This window comes from Oncorhynchus keta, chromosome 4 (assembly GCF_023373465.1).
Source record: "Oncorhynchus keta strain PuntledgeMale-10-30-2019 chromosome 4, Oket_V2, whole genome shotgun sequence".
NCBI lineage: Eukaryota > Metazoa > Chordata > Actinopteri > Salmoniformes > Salmonidae > Oncorhynchus > Oncorhynchus keta.
Window position 1 is genome coordinate 87345911 of NC_068424.1, and position 20727 is coordinate 87366637.

Genomic DNA, 20727 nt, shown 5'->3' on the forward strand with positions numbered 1-20727 from the left:
TGGGATCCACTCATGAAATGTGTTTATTTACCCTCCCCTTTATTTATTTACCTTTATTTACTATTTATGCTACAACTATTTGCACATTACTAATACACTAGACATAGTTGATTATATTTAACCGGAAATGTCTTTATCTTTTTGAGTGCAATATTTACTATTTAATTCGAATCGTTTTTGTTGATGTGTCTTCTCACTTTTATTTCACTTAATTTGCCAATGTAAACCTGTTTCCCATGACAATGAAGCACTTTGAATTGAATTTGAATGGATCCCATGGAGGCTGGCCAATAGGCGGACGAGTGGGCGGACCGGGAGCAGCAGTGGGCGGACCGGGAGCAGGGAGTGGGACCAGGGATGTGGTTGCAGTGCAGGACGACAGGCAGCGGTGCAGGACGACAGGCATCCGGATTGACACATTGGTGGAGAGAAAGTAAGTGATTGATTTATTCTATTGACTGAAGGATCTATCCAACTCACTAATGTTGCGTTTGGTTCGGGTATCTGTTTTTTTAAGGTGTAATCTGAGTTGCCAGCATTCATTCTCTTGATTTGCTTTCAAAGGTAGGCTAAACTAGACACGCAATCTTCCATTACCCCGAATGTAGGCTAAAGAATACATATTGTTAAGGAAAATCCGAAGTTACACAAAATGAACCTTATTGTCCACTGTCCAGGACATCGCGTTATTACTTTGGTATTTTAGTTTACAGTTTACCAGTGTAGCATATCAAGGTAAGGTTATTACAAATGAGGCGTGTGTGTGTTAACATGTTGTGGACACAATTGTACCATCCAGTAGAAAGAATGGTTCCTTCCTGCTTCCCTATCCTGGGATATTTGTCCATGGAACTAAGTGACTTGTCCTTGCACGGTTCTTATATCCCATCATAACTTTCATAAAACCGTGTGTTGTTTCATAAAACCGTGTGTTGTTTCATAAAACCGTGTGTTGTTTCATAAAACCGTGTGTTGTTTCATAAAACCGTGTGTTTCATACAACTGTTTGTTGTTTCATAAAACTGTGTTGTTTCATAAAACCGGTTTTCATAAAACTTGTTTCATCAACTGTTTGTTGTTTCATAAAACCGGGTGTTTCATACAACTGTTTGTTGTTTCATAAAACCGTGTGTTGTTTCATAAAACCGTGTGTTGTTTCATAAAACCGTGTGTTGTTTCATAAAACCGTGTGTTGTTTCATAAAACCGTGTGTTTCATACAACTGTTTGTTGTTTCATAAAACCGGGTGTTTCATAAACACGTGTGTTTCACCAACAAAGGGCTAGATGATACACAACATTACATTAGACATAACAGCCGTAACAGCAGATGTTCAGTTGCTCGGCAGGCAGCGCATCAGTCTGTATTCTAGCCTACAGAGAGAGAAGGATATGATCCGTCTGCAGGACAGACAGGGAGGACAGCGCGTGGTCAGTGACAATGTGTGGAATGAATGACGTATTGTCTGTGGATGCTCTGCCATGAGGAGCAGTCATATGCTCCCCTACTCTCTCTGTTTCTGTCTCTCTCTCTCCCTTACTGTCTCTCTCTCTCCCTTACACACTCTCTCTCTCTCTCTGTCTCTGTCTCTCCCTTACTCTCTCTCTCTCCCTTACTCTCTCTCTCCCTTACTCTGTCTGTCTCTCTCTCTCTCTTACTTTCTGTCTGTCTCACTCTCTCTCTTCCTTTCTCTCTCTCTCCCTTACTCTCTGTCTCTCCCTTACTCTATCTCTCTCCCTTACTCTCTGTCTCTCCCTTACTCTCTGTCTCTCCCTTACTCTCTCTCTCTCCCTTACTCTGTCTGTCTCTCTCTCTCTCTGTCTGTCTGTCTCACTCTCTCTCCCTTACTCTGTCTCTCCCTTACTCTCTCTCTCCTTTACTCTCTCTCTCTCCCTCCCTTACTCTGTCTGTCTCTCTCTTACTCTCTCTCTCTTTCTCTCTCTCTCTCTCTGTCTCTCCCTTACTCTCTCACTCTCCCTTACTCTCTCTCTCTGTCTCACTCTGTCTCTCTCTCTCTCTCTCTCTCTCTCTCTCCCTCACTCTCTCGCTCTCCCTTACTCTCTCTCTCTGTCTCTCTCTCTCTCTGTTTTATTTTTATCATTAATGCCCATTGTCCATTCTTTCCTGGTTAGTGAAATATAGCCTAAAGCCAAAACATTCCCAGTTTGGAAAACAATGATCAATGAGACACGGCCTACAGCTAAATGTATTTATCTTGGCACCTTTCAGAGCGAGGGCATCTCCCTGGTAATTCATTCATTAGATGCATTACTATTATACATCACTTACACATGAAAAGTAAAACACAATCATATGAAATGAAAACATTCTTCAGTAAAAAAGCCTGAATTTGGTTGTGATGCAACTTAACCCCTCTGGCTGCAACTTCGTTGTGTCTGTGTGTGGATGTGTGTGGATGTCTGTGTGTGTCTGTGTGTGGGTGTCTGTGTGTGGGTGTCTGTGTGTGTCTGTGTGTGGGTGTCTGTGTGTGTCTGTGTGTGGGTGTCTGTGTGTGGGTGTGTGTGTCTGTGTGTGGGTGTGTGTGTGTCTGTGTGTGTGTGTCTGTGTGTGGATGTCTGTGTGTGGATGTGTGTCTGTGTGTGGATGGATGTGTCTGTGTGTGGGTGTCTGTGTGTGGGTGTCTGTGTGTGATGTGTGTGGATGGATGTGTCTGTGTGTGTCTGTGTGTGGATGTGTGTGGATGTGTGTGTGTGGATGTGTGTGGGTGTCTGTGTGTCTGTGTGTGGGTGTCTGTGTGTGGGTGTGTGTGTGTCTGTGTGTGGATGTCTGTGTGTGGATGTCTGTGTGTGTGTGTGTGTGTCTGTGTGTGGATGGATGTGTCTGTGTGTGGGTGTCTGTGTGTGGGTGTCTGTGTGTGGGTGTCTGTGTGTGGGTGTCTGTGTGTGGGTGTCTGTGTGTGGTGTCTGTGTGTGGGTGTGTGGATGTCTGTGTGTGGATGTGTGTCTGTGTGTGGATGGATGTGTCTGTGTGTGGGTGTCTGTGTGTGTCTGTGTGTGGGTGTCTGTGTGTGGATGTGTGTGGATGGATGTGTCTGTGTGTGTCTGTGTGTGGATGTGTGTGGATGTGTGTGTGGATGTGTGTGGGTGTCTGTGTGTGTCTGTGTGTGGGTGTCTGTGTGTGGGTGTGTGTGTGTCTGTGTGTGTCTGTCTGTGTGTGGATGTCTGTGTGTGGATGTGTGTGTCTGTGTGTGGATGGATGTGTCTGTGTGTCTGTGTGTGGGTGTCTGTGTGTGGATGTGTGTGTGTGGATGTGTGTGGGTGTCTGTGTGTGATGTGTGTGGGTGTCTTGTGTGTGTGTGTCTGTGTGTGTCTGTGTGTGTCTGTCTGTGTGTGGATGTGTGTGGGTGTATGTGTGTGGGTGTCTGTGTGTGGATGTGTGTGTCTGTCTGTGTGTGTCTGTGTGTGGATGTATGTGGGTGTCTGTGTGTGGATGTATGTGTGTGTCTGTGTGTTGGTGTCTGTGTGTGAGTGTGTGGGTGTATGTGTGTGTCTGTGTGTGTGTGTCTGTGGGTGTGTGTGTGTGTGTGTGTCTGTGTGTGTGGGTGTCTGTGTGTGGGTGTCTGTGTGTCTGTGTGTGGATGTGTGTGGGTGTATGTGTGTGGATGTGTGTGGGTGTCTGTGTGTGGGTGTGTGTGGATGTGTGTGTGTGGTGTGGGTGTCTGTGTGTGGGTGTGTGTGGGTGTATGTGTGTGGGTGTATGTGTGTGGGTGTATGTGTGTGTGTGTGTGGGTGTGTGTGTGTGGGTGTATGTGTGTGGGTGTATGTGTGTGGGTGTATGTGTGTGGATGTGTGTGTGTGTGTGTGGGTGTATGTGTGTGGGTGTATGTGTGTGGGTGTATGTGTGTGGGTGTATGTGTGTGGATGTGGGTGTATGTGTGTGGGTGTATGTGTGTGGGTGTATGTGTGTGGGTGTATGTGTGTGGGTGTGTGTGTGTGGGTGTATGTGTGTGGGTGTATGTGTGTGGGTGTATGTGTGTGGGTGTTCCCTCTAAGGGATCCAGCCTGCTACTACAGCTAGTGCTGCTCCTGAAACAGACAGCCGGTGAGTCAGCAGAACCAAGGACACATTCCTAAACCGTAACCCTTCTCCGAGAGAACTTGATGTTCTAGGGGATGTTGGACTGCTGCCAATCTCTACACAGTTTTACACATTTTGCAGTGTTTAAAGGGATACTTCAGGATTTTGGCAATGAGTCCCTTTATCTACTTCCCCAGAGTCAAATGGACTTGTGGATAGAATTTGTATGTCTTTGTGTCCAGTTTCAAGGAATTTAGAGGTAATTTCATAAGGACTGGAAGTCTATTGGTATCTGGTAGCATGCTGGTTTAAATGATGTCATGCTGCTTGCTTAGCGAGCATCACTTCCCCCTGGTTCAGCCCATACCTGGCGCGACCTCGGGACCAGTGGTGGAAGAAGTACTCAATTTGTCATACTGTAGTAAAAGTAAAGATACCTTCATAGAAAATGACTCAAGTAAAAGTCACCCAGTATAATTCTACTTGTCTAAAAGTATTTGGTTTAAAATATACTTAAGTAAATTTAAGTAAAAGTATAAATAATATTTAAAAAATCCCTATATTAAGCAAACCAGACAGCACCATTTTCTTGTTTTTTTACTTTACTGAAATCCAGGGACACTCCAACATTATTTACAAACAGCCAGGAACACTCCAACATTATTTACAAACAGCCAGGGACACTCCAACACTCCAACATCATTTACAAACAGCCAGGGACACTCCAACACTCCAACATCATTTACAAACAGCCAGGGACACTCCAACACTCCAACATGATTTACAAACAGCCAGGGACACTCCAACACTCCAACATTATTTACAAACAGCCAGGGACACTCCAACACTCCAACATCATTTACAAACAGCCAGGGACACTCCAACACTCCAACATAATTTACAAACAGCCAGGGAAACTCCAACATCATTTACAAACAGCCAGGGACACTCCAACACTCCAACATCATTTACAAACAGCCAGGGACACTCCAACATCATTTACAAACAGCCAGGGACACTCCAACATCATTTACAAACAGCCAGGGACACTCCAACACTCCAACATTATTTACAAACAGCCAGGGACACTCCAACACTCCAACATAATTTACAAACAGCCAGGGACACTCCAACACTCCAACATTATTTACAAACAGCCAGGGACACTCCAACACTCCAACATCATTTACAAACAGCCAGGGACACTCCAACACTCCAACATCATTTACAAACAGCCAGGAACACTCCAACATAATTTACAAACAGCCAGGGAAACTCCAACATCATTTACAAACAGCCAGGGACACTCCAACACTCCAACATCATTTACAAACAGCCAGGGACACTCCAACATCATTTACAAACAGCCAGGGACACTCCAACATCATTTACAAACAGCCAGGGACACTCCAACACTCCAACATTATTTACAAACAGCCAGGGACACTCCAACACTCCAACATAATTTACAAACAGCCAGGGACACTCCAACACTCCAACATTATTTACAAACAGCCAGGGACACTCCAACACTCCAACATCATTTACAAACAGCCAGGGACACTCCAACACTCCAACATCATTTACAAACAGCCAGGAACACTCCAACATTATTTACAAACAGCCAGGGACACTCCAACACTCCAACATCATTTACAAACAGCCAGGGACACTCCAACACTCCAACATGATTTACAAACAGCCAGGGACACTCCAACACTCCAACATTATTTACAAACAGCCAGGGACACTCCAACACTCCAACATTATTTACAAACAGCCAGGGACACTCCAACACTCCAACATCATTTACAAACAGCCAGGGACACTCCAACACTCCAACATCATTTACAAACAGCCAGGGACACTCCAACACTCCAACATCATTTACAAACAGCCAGGGACACTCCAACACTCCAACATCATTTACAAACAGCCAGGGACACTCCAACAGTCCAACATCATTTACAAACAGCCAGGGACACTCCAACATCATTTACAAACAGCCAGGGACACTCCAACATCATTTACAAACAGCCAGGGACACTCCAACATTATTTATAAACAGCCAGGGACACTCCAACATCATTTACAAACAGCCAGGGACACTCCAACATTATTTACAAACAGCCAGGGACACTCCAACACTCCAACATCATTTACAAACAGCCAGGGACACTCCAACACTCCAACATCATTTACAAACAGCCAGGGACACTCCAACACTCCAACATTATTTACAAACAGCCAGGGACACTCCAACACTCCAACATCATTTACAAACAGCCAGGGACACTCCAATACTCCAACATCATTTACAAACAGCCAGGGAAACTCCAACATCATTTACAAACAGCCAGGGACACTCCAACACTCCAACATTATTTACAAACAGCCAGGGACACTCCAACACTCCAACATGATTTACAAACAGCCAGGAACACTCCAACATCATTTACAAACAGCCAGGGAAACTCCAACATCATTTACAAACAGCCAGGGACACTCCAACACTCCACCATCATTTACAAACAGCCAGGGACACTCCAACATCATTTACAAACAGCCAGGGACACTCCAACACTCCAACATTATTTACAAACAGCCAGGGACACTCCAACACTCCAACATCATTTACAAACAGCTAGGGACACTCCAACACTCCAACATCATTTACAAACAGCCAGGGACACTCCACCACTCCAACATCATTTACAAACAGCCAAGGACACTCCAACACTCCAACATCATTTACAAACAGCCAGGGACACTCCAACAATCCAACATTATTTATAAACAGCCAGGGACACTCCAACATCATTTACAAACAGCCAGGGACACTCCAGCACTCCAACATCATTTACAAACAGCCAGGGACACTCCAACATTATTTACAAACAGCCAGGGACACTCCAACACTCCAACATGATTTACAAACAGCCAGGGACACTCCAACACTCCAACATCATTTACAAACAGCCAGGGACACTCCAACACTCCAACATCATTTACAAACAGCCAGGGACACTCCAACACTCCAACATCATTTACAAACAGCCAGGGACACTCCAACACTCCAACATCATTTACAAACAGCCAGGGACACTCCAACACTCCAACATCATTTACAAACAGCCAGGGACACTCCAACACTCCAACATCATTTACAAACAGCCAGGGACACTCCAACATTATTTACAAACAGCCAGGGACACTCCAACATCATTTACAAACAGCCAGGGACACTCCAACATCATTTACAAACAGCCAGGGACACTCCAACATCATTTACAAACAGCCAGGGACACTCCAACATCATTTACAAACAGCCAGGGACACTCCAACATTATTTACAAACAGCCAGGAACACTCCAACATGATTTACAAACAGCCAGGGACACTCCAACACTCCAACATGATTTACAAACAGCCAGGGACACTCCAACACTCCAACATCATTTACAAACAGCCAGGGACACTCCAACATCATTTACAAACAGCCAGGGACACTCCAACACTCCAACATCATTTACAAACAGCCAGGGACACTCCAACATCATTTACAAACAAATCATTTGTGTTTAATGTTTAGTGACCAGGGATGTTCTCTGTTCAGTGTCCAGATCAGAGACAGTAGGTATGTTCTCTGTTTAGTGAGTCCTCCAGATCAGAGGCAGTAGGGATGACCAGGGATGTTCTCTGTTTAGTGAGTCCTCCAGATCAGAGACAGTAGGTATGTTCTCTGTTTAGTGAGTCCTCCAGATCAGAGGCAGTAGGGATGACCAGGGATGTTTTCTGTTTAGTGAGTCCTCCAGATCAGAAGCTTGGAGGGATGGGTTTAGTGAGTCCTCCAGATCAGAGGCTTGGAGGGATGACCAGGGATGTTCTCTGTTAAGTGAGTCCTCCAGATCAGAGGCAGTAGGGCTGACCAGGGATGTTCTCTGTTTAGTGAGTCCTCCAGATCAGAGGCAGTAGGGATGACCAGGGATGTTCTCTGTTTAGTGAGTCCTCCAGATCAGAGGCTAGAAGGGATGACCAGGGATGTTCTCTGTTTAGTGAGTCCTCCAGATCAGAGGCAGTAGGGCTGACCAGGGATGTTCTCTGTTTAGTGAGTCCTCCAGATCAGAGGCAGTAGGGATGACCAGGGATGTTCTCTGTTTAGTGAGTCCTCCAGATCAGAGGCTAGAAGGGATGACCAGGGATGTTCTCTGTTTAGTGAGTCCTCTAGATCAGAGGCTAGAAGGGATGACCAGGGATGTTCTCTGTTTAGTGAGTCCTCCAGATCAGAGGCAGTAGGGATGACCAGGGATGTTCTCTGTTCAGTGTCCAGATCAGAGGCAGTAGGGATGACCAGGGATGTTCTCTGTTCAGTGTCCAGATCAGAGACAGTAGGGATGTTCTCTGTTTAGTGAGTCCTCCAGATCAGAGGCAGCAGGGATGTTCTCTGTTTAGTGAGTCCTCCAGATCAGAGGCAGTAGGGCTGACCAGGGATGTTCTCTGTTTAGTCAGTCTGCCAGATCAGAGGCAGTAGTGATGACCAGGGATGTTCTCTGTTTAGTGAGTCCTCCAGATCAGAGGCAGTAGGGATGACCAGGGATGTTCTCTGTTTAGTGAGTCCTCCAGATCAGAGGCTAGAAGGGATGACCAGGGATGTTCTCTGTTTAGTGAGTCCTCCAGATCAGAGGCAGTAGGGATGACCAGGGATGTTCTCTGTTTAGTGAGTCATCCAGATCAGAGGCAGTAGGGATGACCAGGGATGTTCTCTGTTTCGTGAGTCCTCCAGATCAGAGTTAGTAGCAATGACCAGGGATGTTCTCTGTTTAGTGAGTCCTCCAGATCAGAGGCAGTAGGGATGACCAGGGATGTTCTCTTGAGTGTGTGTGAATTGGACCATTTTCCTGTCCTGCTAATCATTCAAAATGTAACAGGTACTTTTGGGTTTCAAGGAAATTATATGGAGTAAAAAGTACAATGTTTTCTTCAGGAATGTAGTGAAGTAAAAGTAAAAGTTGTCAAAAATATAAATAGCGAAGTAGAGGCCAGATACCCAGAAAAATGACGTAGTTCTTTAATGTATTTTTACTGAAGTACTTTACACCACTGCTCAGGACCGTCCTCCTTGAAGTGTCTTAGCCGACCGCACCACCTCAAGTTCATCTGACTCTTAGTAGATAAACACATGGTATCCTCAAGTTCATCTGACTCTTAGTAGATAAACACATGGTATCCACAAGTTCATCTGACTCTTAGTAGATAAACACGTGGTATCCTCAAGTTCATCTGACTCTTAGTAGATAAACACATGGTATCCACAAGTTCAACTGACTCTAAGTAGATAAACACATGGTATCCACAAGTTCATCTGACTCTAAGTAGATAAACATGTGGTATCCACAAGTTCAACTGACTCTAAGTAGATAAACACATGGTATCCACAAGTTCATCTGACTCTATGTAGATAAACACATGGTATCCACAAGTTCAACTGACTCTAAGTAGATAAACACATGGTATCCACAAGTTCATCTGACTCTTAGTAGATAAACACATGGTATCCACAAGTTCAACTGACTCTATGTAGATAAACACAAGGTATCCACAAGTTCATCTGACTCTATGTAGATAAACACATGGTATCCACAAGTTCATCTGACTCTATGTAGATAAACACATGGTATCCACAAGTTCATCTGACTCTATGTAGATAAACACATGGTATCCACAAGTTCATCTGACTCTTAGTAGATAAACACATGGTATCCACAAGTTCAACTGACTCTATGTAGATAAACACATGGTATCCACAAGTTCATCTGACTCTATGTAGATAAACACATGGTATCCACAAGTTCAACTGACTCTAAGTAGGTAAAGGGCCTTATTGCCACAATCCCAAATTATCCCTTTAAATCAACCCTTAAATAGTTAATACTATAACACTTTAATACTATAATACTTAATACCATAATGCTTTAATACTTAATACTATAATACTTTAATATTATAATACTTAATACTATACTACTTTAATACTTTAATACTATAATTCATTCATACTTTAATACTTAATACTATAATACTTTAATATTATTATACGTTAATACTATAATACTATAATATATTAATATGATAATACTATAATATTATAATACTATAATAGTTTAATACTATAATATTATCATTCTTAATACTATAATACTATAATATTTTAATACTATAATATTTTAATACCATAATATTTTAATACTATAATACTTAATATTATAATACGTAATACTATAATCCTATAATATTTCAATACTATAATCCTAAAATATTTTAATACTATAATATTTTAATACTATGATATTATAATACTTAATACTATAATAATTAATACTATAATACTATAACACTATAATATTTTAATACTATAATACTATAATATTTTAATACTATGATATTATAATACTCAATACTATAATAATTAATACTATAATACTATAACACTATAATATTTTAATACTATAATACTTAATACTATAATACTACACATGGCCACACTCTACAGAGTGTATAAAGTAGTTGATTATATTGTTACATTTTGAGTGTTAAAGTACCACTGCATTACACTTGCCTGTATTATGTAACATTATGGGGTAACTCTCACAGTGTTCTTTCGATCCACACTTTAAAAAAGAACATCTAGTTGTTTCAACTAAATATGATTCAGTAACTGGTTCCCCAGACTTTTCAACTAAATATGATTCAGTAACTGGTTCCACAGACTGTTCAACTAAATATGATTCAGTAACTGGTTCCACAGACTGTTCAACTAAATATGATTCAGTAACTGGTTTTTATTTATTTTTATTTCACCTTTATTTAACCAGGTAGGCTAGTTGAGAACAAGTTCTCATTTGCAACTGCGACCTGGCCAAGATAAAGCATAGCAGTGTGAACAGACAACACAGAGTTACACATGGAGTAAACAATTTAGCAAGTCAATAACACAGTAGAAAAAAAGGGGAGTCTATATACAATGTGTGCAAAAGGCATGAGGAGGTAGGCGAATAATACAATTTTGCAGATTAACACTGGTGATAAATGATCAGATGGGCATGTACAGGTAGAGATATTGGTGTGCAAAAGAGCAGAAAAGTAAATAAATAAAAACAGTATAAAAACAGTATGGGAATGAGGTAGGTGAAAAAGGGTGAGCTATTTACCAATAGACTATGTACAGCTGCAGCGATCGGTTAGCTGCTCGGATAGCTGATGTTTGAAGTTGGTGAGGGAGATAAAAGTCTCAACTTCAGCGATTTTTACAATTCAGTCACAGGCAGCAGAGTACTGGAACGAAAGGCGGCCAAATGAGGTGTTGGCTTTAGGGATGATCAGTGAGATACACCTGCTGGAGCGCGTGCTACGGATGGGTGTTGCCATCGTGACCAGTGAACTGAGATAAGGCGGAGCTTTACCTAGCATGGACTTGTAGATGACCTGGAGCCAGTGGGTCTGGCGACGAATATGTAGTGAGGGCCAGCCGACTAGAGCATACAAGTCGCAGTGGTGGGTGGTATAAGGTGCTTTAGTGACAAAACGGATGGCACTGTGATAGACTGCATCCAGTTTGCTGAGTAGAGTGTTGGAAGCCATTTTGTAGATGACATCGCCGAAGTCGAGGATCGGTAGGATAGTCAGTTTTACTAGGGTAAGCTTGGCAGCGTGAGTGAAGGAGGCTTTGTTGCGGAATAGAAAGCCGACTCTGGATTTGATTTTTGATTGGAGATGTTTGATGTGAGTCTGGAAGGAGAGTTTGCAGTCTAGCCAGACACCTAGGTACTTATAGATGTCCACATATTCAAGGTTGGAACCATCCAGGGTGGTGATGCTAGTCGGGCATGCGGGTGCAGGCAGCGATCGGTTGAAAAGCATGCATTTGGTTTTACTGCGTTTAGGAGCAGTTGGAGGCCACGGAAGGAGTGCTGTATGGCATTGAAGCTCGTTTGGAGGTTGGATAGCACAGTGTCCAATGACGGGCCGAAAGTATATAGAATGGTATAGAATGGTGTCGAATGGTTCCACAGACTGTTCAACTAAATATGATTCAGTAACTGGTTCCACAGACTGTTCGACTAAATATGATTCAGTAACTGGTTCCACAGACTGTTTTGTTGTTGTTTTTTCTCAACGTTTTTAGTTGGTCAACATTTAGCTCCAATGTTTGAAGAAATTCAGTCAACTTAAAGGATGTGTTTGCTCAAATTGTCTCATATGTTCATTCAACTAGAAATTATTGTATCTTACTTTTTAAAAAAGGCTTGTGGAATTAGTTACAAACACAGTGCTTTTAGCATCTAATATTTTTAACCGACAGTACATATTTAACTCACGTTGACATTGTGCATGTTCATTTACACAGCAATTAATATTCAACATGCCCTCAGGTGGGATTTGAACTCACAACCTGTCGGTTCATAGCGTTCCAATCTTCCTAATATCCTCGATGTCTGGCTCGGTGACTGATTTTTGCACTTCAAAGTAAATCTCTTTTAAAAGTACACTCAAGAAAACCATTTTATTTATCATAGTGATTAAGAAGTAACATGCCTCACCAACATTAGATAACTACACAGAAAAATCTCAAATTACTTAAATAAGTAAATGAAATCAATGATGAGAGAATAGTCTGATGAACTGGTAATTGACACAGACATGGAATGCAATGAGCCAAGAACTTGTTGGAATCCCATTGGAGGATATGTTCAAATCAGATGTTATTGGTCACATACACATGGTTAGCAGATGTTAATGGTCACATACACATGGTTAGCAGATGTTATTGGTCACATACACATGGTTAGCAGATGTTATTGGTCACATACACATGGTTAGCAGATGTTAATGGTCACATACACATGGTTAGCAGATGTTATTGGTCACATACACATGGTTAGCAGATGTTATTGGTCACATGGTTAGCAGATGTTAATGGTCACATACACATGGTTAGCAGATGTTATTGGTCACATGGTTAGCAGATGTTATTGGTCACATACACATGGTTAGCAGATGTTATTGGTCACATACACATGGTTAGCAGATGTTAATGGTCACATACACATGGTTAGCAGATGTTATTGGTCACATACACATGGTTAGCAGATGTTATTGGTCACATACACATGGTTAGCAGATGTTAATGGTCACATACACATGGTTAGCAGATGTTATTGGTCACATGGTTAGCAGATGTTATTGGTCACATGGTTAGCAGATGTTATTGGTCACATACACATGGTTAGCAGATGTTAATGGTCACATACACATGGTTAGCAGATGTTAATGGTCACATACACATGGTTAGCAGATGTTATTGGTCACATACACATGGTTAGCAGATGTTATTGGTCACATACACATGGTTAGCAGATGTTAATGGTCACATACACATGGTTAGCAGATGTTAATGGTCACATGGTCAGCAGATGTTATTGGTCACATACACATGGTTAGCAGATGTTAATGGTCACATACACATGGTTAGCAGATGTTATTGGTCACATACACATCGTTAGCAGATGTTAATGGTCACATACACATGGTTAGCAGATGTTAATGGTCACATACACATGGTTAGCAGATGTTATTGGTCACATATACACATGGTTAGCAGATGTTAATGGTCACATACACATGGTTAGCAGATGTTATTGGTCACATACACATTTTTAGCAGATGTTAATGGTCACATACACATGGTTAGCAGATGTTAATGGTCACATACACATGGTTAGCAGATGTTAATGGTTACATACACATGGTTAGCAGATGTTAATGGTCACATACACATGGTTAGCAGATGTTAATGGTCACATACACATTGTTAGCAGATGTTAATGCGAGTGTAGTGAAATGCTTGTGCTTCTAGTTCCGACAGTGCAGTAATATCTAACAAGTAATCTAACAATTCCCCAACAACTACATTATACACACAAATCTAAGTAAAATAATGGAATAAGAATATATACATATGAATATATGGATGAGCGATGTGGGGTAGCCCAGTGGTTAGAGCATTAGTCCAATAACTGAAAGGTTGCTGGATCAAACCCCCGAACTGACAAGGTAAATATCTGTCGTTCTGCCCCCTGAACAAGGCAGTTAACTCACTGTTCCTCGGTAGGTTGTCATTGTAAAATAAGAATTTGTTCTTTACTGACGTGCTTAAATAAAAATGTCGGAGTGACATAGTTTAATATGAAATAGATAGTATAGAATACATATGAGATGAGTAATGCAGGATAAATATGATCAAAGTGACTAGTGTTCCATTTATTCAACTGGCCAATGATTTCCTGTCTGTATGTAATGGCAGCAGCCTCTCTGAGTTAGTGATGGTTATTTAACAGTCTGATGGCCTTGAAGATGTTTTTTTTCAGTTTTTATTACTGTATAGTTGAACATGCAAAATATAATCGTGTGTATCAAGCATGTTGCAAACATAAAGCCTGTGGAAGGGGTTAATACAATGCAACACTAGTTTTGGTCTAGAGTTACTTCCTATTCGTGCTAAACACTCCACAGGAAGTCCTTTGGTGTGTAGTTTTAACACTGTGATATATATACATTTCCATTTATTTTCAAGTGAATTGTAGAGTCACCACCCATGACTGTATTTGTTAGCGACAGAGACATGGTTGTTGAATTCTTTCATTTTTAAAGGCCTGTGGCGTTTACCAACGGATTATATGGTTGAATGCTATCATTAAAATGTAACTTTATGAAAATACATTACATATACTGAACAACAATATAAACTCAACATGTAACATGTTGGTCCCATGTTGCATGAGCTGAAATAAAAGATCCCAGAAATATTCCATATGAAGAAACGTTTTATATCTATCAAATTTGTTTACCTCGGTGTTCTCCAATATAGTCCAGCCACCTGACAGGTGTGGGATATCAAGAGGCTAGATCATTACACAGGTGCACCTTGTGCTGGGGGCAATAAAAGGCCACTCTAAAATGTGCACTTTTGTCACAACACAATGCCACAGATGTCTCAAGTTTTGCGGGAGCGTGCAATTGACATGCTGACTGCAGTAATGTCCACCAGAGCTGTTGAATGTTCATTTCTCTACCAAAAGCCGCCTCCAACGTAGTTTTAGAGAATTTGGCAGTACGTCCAACCAACCTCATAACCACAGTTACTCTGAAAACTGAACACTGGACAAAGTGCTGTGTTCCCAGCTGTATGAGGTGAAAGTTAACACGCATGTTTCTCCTTAGGACAACCCCCTTCTCTCATCTCTGAAAAGTTTCTATGAATCTAAATCGAACCTGCTTGTTCTGCTGTCTGTTCTGCTGTAGCCACTACCCCCCTCTAATGACTGCTTCTGCAGGTGATCTGGTGTATTGGTTTGTAACCCAAGACCCAGGAATCTCTACATCTCACCCAGCACAGCCCTGACCTCTGAAACAGGCAGTAGAGATATGCTGAGTTCCAAATCAACTCCTAATTCCTACAATATAGGCACTACACCCTATTTCCTAGCCACTGCATCCTATTTCCTAGCCACTACACCCTATTTCCTAGCCACTACACCCTATTTCCTAGCCACTGCATCCTATTTCCTAGCCACTACACCCTATTTCCTAGCGACTACTCCCTACTTCCTAGCCACTACATCCTATTTCATAGACACAGCACCCTATTTCCTAGCCACTACACCCTATTTCCTAGCCACTACACCCTATTTCCTAGCCACTACACCCTATTTCCTGCCACTACACCCTATTTCCTAGCGACTACTCCCTATTTCCTAGCCACTACATCCTATTTCATAGACACAGCACCCTATTTCCTAGCCACTACACCCTATTTCCTAGCCACTACACCCTATTTCCTAGCCACTACATCCTATTTCCTAGCCACTACACCCTATTTCCTAGCCACTGCACCCTATTTCCTAGCCACTACACCCTATTTCCTAGCCACTGCACCCTATTTCCTAGCCACTACATCCTATTTCCTAGCGACTGCACCCTATTTCCTAGCCACTACATCCTATTTCCTAGCCACTACATCCTATTTCCTAGCCACTACATCCTATTTCCTAGCCACTACACCTTAAACCACAGGACCTCCAAGCAGACTTCGCTCCACTCTAACCTCCTGTCTCAGTAAGATGTCAGAGTGAAGGAACAGTCAGAGATATCCCAGCAAACCGGGAACATTCCCAGAACGTTATCTAAGATTCCCCATTAGGGTTTTATTTAACATTAGGATGATAGCATCATTCAGATAATGTCTTTGATTACAAAATATTATATAAAATAAAATAAAACGTTTTTAAATTAAATATCCTTGAAATGTTCTCCTAACATTGATTATAATGTTGTGTACAACTTCGGTAACAATCACCACAGAACGAGCGTTCTCCAAAAGTTCTCATTTAAGTTTCCAGGTAATGTAATTACACAATCTACAAGTAATGTTTTCCTAGCAAGTTCCCAGAACATTTGTTAGGTAATGTTCTCATAACACGTACAAAACATTCGCCTGACGCTGCAAGAACGTTCTTACAACACATTTCATCTGTTCCTTAAAGGTTCCCAGATGTTTCATTAGGTTGTAGGGAGCATTTTGGTGAGAACATTGTGAGGCCATCACAGACGATATGTTCCCAAAATACAAAACACGGCCCAGTTTTGATTCTACACTGAACAAAAATATTAAGGCAACATGTAAAGTGTTGGTGCCGTGTTTTATGAGCTGAAACAAAAGATCCCAGAAATGTTCTATACGCACATAAATGTCTCTCATATTCTGTACACACATTTAGTAAACATTACGCTCACAAAAGCTCCAAAAGAATAAAGACATTTCAAATGTAATTATATATATATATATATATATATATATATATACACAGTGTTGTAATGATGTGCAAATAGTTAAAAGTACAAAAGGGAAGATAAATAAACATAAATAAAGTTTTCACTTTTCAACAGGTCACAAATCTTGCTGTAATGATGGCACACTGGTATTTCACCAAATAGATATGTGAGTTTATCTTTTAATTCTTTGTGTGTCTGTGTAATCTGAGGGAAATATGTCTCTCTAATATGGTCATACATTGGGCAGGAGGTTAGGAAGTGCATCTCAGTTCCCACCTCATTTTGTGGGCAGTGAGCACATAGCCTGTCTTCTCTTGAGAGCCATGTCTGCCTACGGCGGCTTTTCTCAATACCAAGGCTATGCTCACTGAGTCTGTACATAGTCAAAGCTTTCCTTAAGTTTGGGTCAGTCACAGTGGTCAGGTATTCTTCCACTGTGTACTCTCTGTTTAGGGCCAAATAGCATTCTAGTTTACTCAGTTTTTTTGTTAATTAATACTTTCCAATTATAGTTTATTTTTCTCATGATTTGGTTGGGTCTAATTGTATTGCTGTCCTGGGACTCTGTGGGGTGTGTTTGTGTTTGTGAACAGAGCCCCAGGACCAGCTTGCTTAGGGGACTCTTCTCCAGGTTCATCTCTCTGTAGGTGATGGCTCTGTGGGGTGTGTTTATGTTTGTGAACAGAGCCCCAGGACCAGCTTGCTTAGGGGACTCTTCTCCAGGTTCATCTCTCTGTAGGGTCTGTTTATGAACAGAGCCCCAGGACCAGCTTGCTTAGGGGACTCTTCTCATCTCTCTGTAGGTGATGGCTTTGTTATGGAAGGTTTGGGAATCGCTTTCTTTTAGGTGGTTGTAGAATTTAACTTCTCTTTTCCGGATTTTGATCATTAGTGGGTATCGGCCTAATTCTGCTCTGCATGCATTATTTGGTGTTCTACGTTGTACACTCGCTCTCTTTTCCTTTCATCATCCCCCACGCTCTATAACCCCCCCTCTCTCTTCTCTCATTTTCTCTCTCCCTCGCTCCCTCTCTCCTGCTCTCCAGACTCAGTGTGATCAGAGGAGATAGTGTTTCTCTGGTAGAAACTAAAGATGGCGGGAAAGATACCTAAAGATGAGATGGAGGAGCTCAGAGAGGCCTTCCAGAAAGTTGGTGAGTGCATTCAATACACTACATGACCGAAAGTATGTGGACACCTGTTCGTCAAACATCTCATTCCAAAATCATGGTATTAATATGGAGTTGGTCCCCCCTTTGCTGCTATAACAGCCTCCACCCTTCTGGAAAGGCTTTCCACTAGATGTTGGAACATTGCTGCTATAACAGCCTCCACCCTTCTGGAAAGGCTTTCCACTAGATGTTGGAACATTGCTGCTATAACAGCCTCCACCCTTCTGGAAAGGCTTTCCACTAGATGTTGGAACATTGCTGCTATAACAGCCTCCACTCTTCTGGGAAGGCTTTCCACTAGATGTTGGAACATTGCTGCGGGGACTTGCTTCTATTCAGCCACAAGAGCATTCGTGAGGTAGGGCACTGATGTTGGGGGTGATTAGGCCTGGCTCACAGTCGGCGTTCCAATTCATCCCAAAGGTGTTTGATGGTGTTGAGGTCAGGGCTCTGTGCAGGCCAGTCAAGTTCTTCCACACCGATCTTGACAAACCATTTCTGTATGGACCTCGCTTTGTGCACGGAGGCATTGTCATGTTGAAACAGGAAAGGGCCTTCCTCAAACTGTGGCCACAAAGTTGGAAGCACAGAATCGTCTAGAATGTCATTGTATGCTGTCGCGTTAAGATTTCCCTTCACTGGAACTAAGGGGCCCGGACCATGAAAAACAGCCCCAGACCATTATTCCTCCTCCACCAAACTTTACAGTTGGCACTATGCATTGGGGCAGGTAGCGTTCTCCTGGCATCTGCTAAACCCAGATTCGTCTGTCAAACTGCCAGATGGTGAAGCGTGATTCATCACTCCAGCGTTTCCACTGCTCCAGAGTCCAATGGCGTTGAGCTTTACATCACTCCAGCCGATGCTTGGCATTGGGCATGGTGATCTTAGGCTTGTGTGCGGCTGCTCAGCCATGGAAACCCATTTCATGAAGCTCCCGACGAAGAGTTCTTCTGCTGACGTTGCTTCCAGAGGCAGGTTGGAACTCGGGAGTGAGTGTTGCAACCGAGGACAGATTATTTTTATGCGCTACTCGCTTCAGCACTCGGTGGTCCCGTTTTGTGAGCTTGTGTGGCCTACCACTTTGCGGCTGAGCCGTTGTTGCTCCTAGACGTTTCTACTTTACAATAACAGCACTTACAGTTGACCGGGGCAGCTCTATCAGGGCAGAAATTCCACGAACTGACTTGTTGCAAAGGTGCCATCCAACGACGGTGCCACGTTGAAAGTCACTGAGCTTTTCAGTAAGGAGATTCTACTGCCAATCGTTGTCTATGGAGATCAGCATCACCGTGTGTTCGATTTTATACACCTGTCAGCAACGGGTGTGGCTGAAATAGCTCAATCCACTAATTTGAAGGGGTGTCATACCTTTGTATAGATAGTGTATAATGGTCCTTCTGTAGCTCAGTTGGTAGAGCATGGCGCTTGTAACGCCAGGGTAGTGGGTTCGATCCCCGGGACCACCCATACGTAGAATGTATGCACACATGACTGTAAGTCGCTTTGGATAAAAGCGTCTGCTAAATGGCATATATTTATTTATATTTAATGTATATGTGCATATACAGTGTATTCAGTGTGAGGTGTTTTCCTCGTGGGAAATAGACTGCAAGTGATCCAGTCTGTGATTGTAGTAAATCACAAGATTGTCAAATCTTCCCTCTGATCACGATGTTATATACAGTTGAAGTCAGAAGTTTACATACATTAACCAAATACATTTAAACTCAGTTTTTCACAATTACTGACATTTAATCCCAGTAAAAATTATCTGTTTTAGGTCAGTTAGGATCACCACTTTATTTTAAGAATGTGAAATGTCAGAATGATAGTAGAGAGAATTGTTAATTTCAGATTTTATTTCATTCATCACATTCCGAGTGGGTCAGACGTTTAAATACACTCAATTAGTATTTGGTAGCATTGCCTTTAAATTGTTTAACTTAGGTCAAACGTTTCAGGTAGCCTTCCACAAGCTTCCCACAATAAGATGGGTAAATATTGGCCCATTCCTCCTGACAGAGCTGGTGTAACTGAGTCAGGTTTGTAGGCCTCCTTGCTCACACACGCTTTTTCAGTTCTGCCCACAAACTTTCTATAGGATTGAGGTCAGGGCTTTGTTATGGCTACTCCAATACCTTGACGTTGTTGTCCTTAAGCCATTTTGCCACAACTTTGGAAGTGTGCTTGGGGTCGTTGTCCATTTGGAAGACCCATTTGCGAGCAAGCTTTAACTTCTTGACTGATGTCTTGAGATGTTGCTTCAATATATCCACGTTATTTTCCTGCCTCATGATGCCATCTATTTTGTGAAGTGCACCAGTCCCTCCTGCAGGCAAAGCACCCACACAACATGATGCTGCCACCTCCGTGCTTCACGGTTGGGATGGTGTTCTTCGGCTTGCAAGCCTCCCCCTTCTTCCTCCAAACATAACAATGGTCATTATGGCCAAACAGATACATTTTTGTTTCATCAGACCCGAGGACATTTCTCCAAGAAGAACTATCTTTGTCCCCATGTGCAGTTGCAAACCATAGTCTGGCTTTTTTAAGCGGTTTTGGAGCAGTGGCTTCTTCCTTGCTGAGCTGAACGGCCTTTCAGGTTCTGTCGATATAAGACTCGTTT

The 20727-nt window shown here is 42.2% G+C and overlaps 1 protein-coding gene across 2 annotated transcripts in view; it reads left to right on the plus strand.

Moving 5' to 3' along the window:
- The first annotated feature begins 282 nt into the window (after positions 1–282).
- LOC127929789 (plastin-3-like) overlaps positions 283–20727 on the plus strand; it is a 64785-nt gene continuing 44340 nt past the window's right edge. Inside the window, exons 1-3 of one of the 2 annotated variants that reach the window (XM_052518160.1) lie at positions 346–433; positions 17041–17092; positions 17973–18080. In XM_052518160.1, the coding sequence (XP_052374120.1) occupies positions 18020–18080 (61 nt within the window). In that variant the 5' untranslated portion in view covers positions 346–433; positions 17041–17092; positions 17973–18019. Of the gene's footprint in view, positions 434–17040; positions 17093–17972; positions 18081–20727 lie in introns of both variants that reach the window. The other variant, XM_052518159.1, reaches the window with a different exon arrangement.